A 5,578-nucleotide genomic window follows, 5' to 3' on the forward strand; every position below is an offset into this window, starting at 1 on the left:
CTGATGATGACAAAACCTTGTCGAAACGTTGTGCATTTGCTGTTATGTTAAACTTATATTAAAGTTTTTCTTCACTACCCAATCAAGCCGTCTCCAGCCATTATTGACTTATAGTAACTTGTGTTATGGTAAAATCAATGAATTTGTTCTTCCTTAAATCCCAATCTAGCTAAAGCATAAACTTACGTTCATGTGCTGTTAATGTTTCAGTTCTATTCAGATTCCAAATACCTACATTAATAACTTGCAGATACATTAATGTTCCTCAGAACTCGAGAAATTAAAGCAATAACTTAGGCTGGTGCATGTTTAATGTTTTTATTTTCCTCAGAACTCAAAATACCCAAAGTTCTAACTCGTTCCCATGTGTTGTTACTCTTTTATTCTTTATAAGGTTCAATAAATCCTAGAATATAGAGGGCATTGAATAGTTTTTCTTTTCTATTATTTCTTAATTTATTTGTATATCAGTACACTATTACTAGACCAATGATAGTTAACTTTTATACTATAAATATTTGTGGAGTAAGAGTAACTTCATTACAATGTTCCAAACTAGTACAATAACTTACTTTTGAAGTAATATGTTTAGATTATCAAGTTAAAGAATTTTACTTTTTCTCCAAAGAAAAGATGTTTGGATTACTTACAACACACGTCACATCTGTCTTCATCACTGTTATCTCCAAAACCATCAAGTCCAGGAGGATCTACTGTTCCTTATGTAAAAGAATACTTGTGTGTTTTCATCTTAAGAACACAAGTATACTTACAACACACATCACATCTGTTTTCCTCACTGTTATCTCCAAAACCATCAAGTCCAGGAGAAACTACTGTTCCTCATGTAAAAGAATACTTGTGTGTTTTCATCTTAAGAACACGAATATATCAAATATGTCTATAACGAAATACTTACAACACACGTCACATCTGTCTTCATCACTGTTATCTCCACAACCATCAAGTCCACTACATAGGACAGCTGTTGACCGGCACTGACCATTGTTGCACAGGAAACCATTGCTAGGGCAAGTTTCACCTAAAATCGACAAGAGTCTAAACTTCTACACGACAATCTAACATACGACGACATAGAACGCATTTTCAAACGTTAAAAAAGCTCTATTAAGTAAAACTAATTATAATGTCCAAAACTTCACTTCCTAAACATTCGTATATAGGTTTCTACGATATAAACAGTTGCTGTAAAAAACAAGAAATCTAATGATACAACATATTAACAAACTTTAATGACAGGAGTAGTGTATGGCCCCGTCTTAAACTTTGTTATAAACATTTACAGTAAACTTTGGTGGACGTTTGGGCAGGTTGTACCACTACTGATAGAGTAGATAGAGTATATTATTGTCATTATTGTACCACTACTGATAGAGTAGATAGAGTATATTATTGTCATTATTGTACCACTACTGATAGAGTAGATAGAGGATATTATTGTCATTATTGTACCACTACTGATAGAGTAGATATAATATATTATTGTCATTATTGTACCACTACTGATAGAGTATATTATTGTCATTATTGTACCACTACTGATAGAGTATATTATTGTCATTATTGTACCACTACTGATAGAGTATATTATTGTCATTATTGTACCACTATTGATAGAGTAGATAGAGGATATTATTGTCATTATTACTTACATTATTAGTTACTCTTGTTGCTGATATTTTCGTGCAAAGCTTCACAATAGGCTATCTACATATCGCAGGGGAATCGAACCTCGGACTTTAGCGTTGTAAGTCCGTAAACTTACCGCTGACCCACCGGGGTATATTACTAACTAACAATAGGTAAGCGTATCATTGTTTTTTACTTGGGCGAGTTAAACAGAGGGGGGCTATATTACTACAACTTACTACTTTTATTCATTAAAAAGAGTGTCTTATTCTATTTTATTATTAATTGATTGAAAGGGCGGTAAATCAGTGTTACTTCGGCGGATTAAACAGTGGAAGACTGCATCACTTCCGCTTTTACTTGTTAAACAGAGGAGCAGGTGTTTCACTGCAACATTCACGTGTTAAGAAGGGAGAAGAATAAAAAAATGACTTATCACCACCACTTTTATTACTCATTTACTTCGAAAACCAACATCAGAAAGTCGTATCACCGACCATAATGTTAACTCATTAACTTCGTAACTAAGCTACATATACTTTTGATAGGGAATCTTACTCTCTGCGTTAAATTTTCTTTAGCAAACGATCGATAAACGGTGGACGATAACAATATTGTCCCATTTATGATTTCACTTACCTTTTGTACACATGGCCTCAAGCTCGTCACTTCCATCTTTACAATCTGTAACTGCGTTGCATAAAGAATACTGTGGAAGACACTGGCCACTGGCACACTGGAAGGAATACTTGTCGCAAACTATTCCTGTTAAAAAATCAAAGATAGGTGTTACCAAAATGGAAATTTCTGGCTTACGATCACAATAGCATGAACATCAAATGTAGTAATAACTGCGTTATATCATCAAGTAACCCTCTTATGTCGTGATGTTGTAGACCAGATTTTTACTTTTGTGCCATTCCTGGTCTTATCATTGTCTTAGTGAGAACTACGTCAACAATGGTTATATACTGTTATATTTTCGGAACCACAATCGTCAATTGTTACATTTTTAAGCTTTAGCCTATTACAAAACTATAAAAGTTTTACTAGTCAGGCGTGGCTTAGTGGTTAGCGTATTAGGTTTCGTATCGGAAGATCCAAAGTTGGAACCCCAATACGCCATTAAATACATTATACACTTTCAGCTTTAAAGGCGTGGTAACAATAATTTAGTCAGTTAAGATAAGTCAGGTAGATGGCGGTTGCTGTTGTCTGATTACCTTTCGTATTGTAAGTAGGTATGAATTGAAGATGACAATGCGAGACCTAGTTGTTTAATCATGTGTCGTACCATTTAGGTTGAAAATAAATAGTGTTATGTTTTTCATACTCGAAAATAGCATTTCCCTATCAGTGAAGCTACAAAGATACCCTTGTAAAAGTGGTTCGCAAAGGTTAGTATCACACATCACCTGCCTTGTTTTTCTCGCCTGGTTTTCATTATGCCATCTATACTATTTCGTATGCCTTAAAATATTTACAGAATATAGACTTATGTTTGATGGGTAACTGGCTGTACAAAACGTCTACAGTGCGCTGGAAATTATGATTTGTTAAATAGTTGCTGAAAACAACGATTCATTAAGCTAAGAATCCTTCGCTGAATAACAGGACAGAAGCTCATTAAAAACATACATATTACATTTTTTGTATATAAGATACATCGTAGTTTACTAGAGCTGGAGGAAATCATCTGTGTACGTTCTATCAAAGTCTTACCTACTCCATCTTGGATAATGCAGTACCGATAATCAGCATAAGTGTTATACAGTTAGATGAGATTGAGAAAATACAGAACACCTTTTAAGACTGATCATTGGGTGTATTTTAACCTCTACAATACGCCTCACCCTCAGAAGACTCGGCAGCATCACGTAGCCCAACAGTGCTTACAAGCAAACTTATTCACAATAGCTTTGCAGTATAAAGGACATGAATAACATCCTAGAGCCAGTGCCCTTTTCAATTAGGATATTTCAGCTCCACAGCGACCCCGCAGATATCAATCAAGCATAGATTACTTAAAAGATGCCTCGGATGACAATTATGAATGGACAGAGGCTATACAATCCCACTGAGATAATCCATCACCCGATCTCAGATAACCCCATTTTTATGAATTTAAGGTGTCAGTGGGATCTGTAGAAATCAGCATAAACAAGTGCAGAGATTGAGCATCACCTATGTAAAGACCATGATAGAGAGCCACCTGTTATCATAGCCATAAATGGTTCTTACACCACAGATAGCGAGAGAGTTGGTTGGGCACTCATCGTCTCGTGGGGCAGCAACATTCTACAAAAGGCTGGTAGAGTATTGAAACTTTCCACAAGCAGCACAAGCACAAGATGGAGCTGGAAGCCATATAAAGCAAGCTCTTCTCTGGATTGCTGAAAGTAATGAACCACAAATAGACAGTACCACCAGCATAATATCTGTGACTGACTTGCAGACAATACTGAATGGCTGGTTCCCTGACGAATTACATAAAGTAAAACAATTACAAAGTAAAACCATCACCTGAATGTAGGTGGCAGGCCATTCGGGAGTAAAGTCAAACAAGGAAGCTGACAAAGTCATATACTGCACAGATCTACTAATCTCGCCTGCACTAGTAAGACAAAAGGAAGAACTATTAAAGATCTTCATCGACTTTAAAAAATTTTGTTTCTTTTTTGCTGATTTGTTTCATTATGCATCACACTATATTTCCTGTCCATTCATTTCTTCGAACATACTCATTTTAACGAAGTTCTGGATTGTTTCGTAATTTATTTTGTCGAACCTCTCGTTATATAGTGAACATACCTAATTTGCTTTTTCGTAAAACTAGTTCACATGAAAATATATTAGAACTAACTATATACTGTCTTATTCAAGCTAACAATCTTGCCAACACCCATTTCTTTCAATTACAAAAATATGATGAATAAAGATACATTTCCATTAAATAAATAAACCAGAATTTGCAGTTATTTACCGTTATATAAGCTAACATTTATTTCTGACAGCGAATAATATTTTTTTTTATAAAATACGCGCTATAAATGCATATTAAAATTGTGAAAAAATAAATGCTTTTAAAGCCTATTTGTTTTCTTCTTTTTTTTTGTGGAAACAAATTATTCTTCCCTCTGTCATTTTAGGTCTTGTAGACTTTAGAGGTTGTTATATACAAGAGATCGTTTACCTTTATAACACCTTGCTTCATCACTCCCATCTGGACACTCCCACCTCCCGTTACACACAACAGATCTGGAGAGGCAGGATCCGTCGTTGCATTGAAAGGACTCTTTTGGGCATTCTTAAATCAAATGAACATTTAGTCACGATTACTACAAGTACCTGAAACATTAAAATCTTTTATAGGTGAAATCCCTTATGACTAACTTAGCTACACCAATTAAAGCTAATGGCGAAAACTATAGTAACCAGTCATAATACGATTGTTTTTTACGAGTTTAATATTTTATTTTACATTATACTGCAACTATTCTTGCATAGTCGTATGTAAAAATCGTATTTTTTTACAATATCTTAAACTTTACCACAGTTCATTGAATAATCGTCAATTATAAAATAAAATGTCTGTTTCTATTGTACAAATAAACAATTTTAAATTTATAATACTGAATACTGTTATTCTATAAAAATCACAATTACCGTATTTTTCGGTGTATAAGACGCACTTTTTACCTCAAAATTTGATGTCAAAATCTGCTTGCGTCCTATACGCCGAAGGTATGAATAATATATATACGATATACACAAGCTATGTGTAAATATATTTAAATAGGCATGCATAGTTTAATTCAATTGAATGTGTTATTTATAACAATAGTAGTTTTTTCTTTTAAAACATAACTATTTATAATGCTTCCTAAATAATAAAAAAGTAAATTACAATGAAACCAATGAAGATTTT

The 5,578-nt window shown here is 33.9% G+C and overlaps 1 protein-coding gene across 1 annotated transcript in view; it reads right to left on the bottom strand.

Moving 5' to 3' along the window:
- LOC111085426 (very low-density lipoprotein receptor-like) overlaps window positions 1-5,578 on the bottom strand; it is a 52,589-nt gene that overhangs the window by 17,041 nt on the left and 29,970 nt on the right. The window contains exons 10-12 of the mRNA XM_022383919.1: window positions 4,844-4,957; window positions 2,290-2,415; window positions 920-1,042 (exon numbers count right to left, since the gene is read on the bottom strand). Of these exons, the coding sequence (XP_022239627.1) occupies window positions 920-1,042; window positions 2,290-2,415; window positions 4,844-4,957 (363 nt within the window). The remainder of the gene's footprint in view (window positions 1-919; window positions 1,043-2,289; window positions 2,416-4,843; window positions 4,958-5,578) is intronic.

Source organism: Limulus polyphemus, unplaced genomic scaffold, assembly GCF_000517525.1.
Source record: "Limulus polyphemus unplaced genomic scaffold, Limulus_polyphemus-2.1.2 Scaffold383, whole genome shotgun sequence".
In the NCBI taxonomy this organism is placed as follows: Eukaryota; Metazoa; Arthropoda; class Merostomata; order Xiphosura; family Limulidae; genus Limulus; species Limulus polyphemus.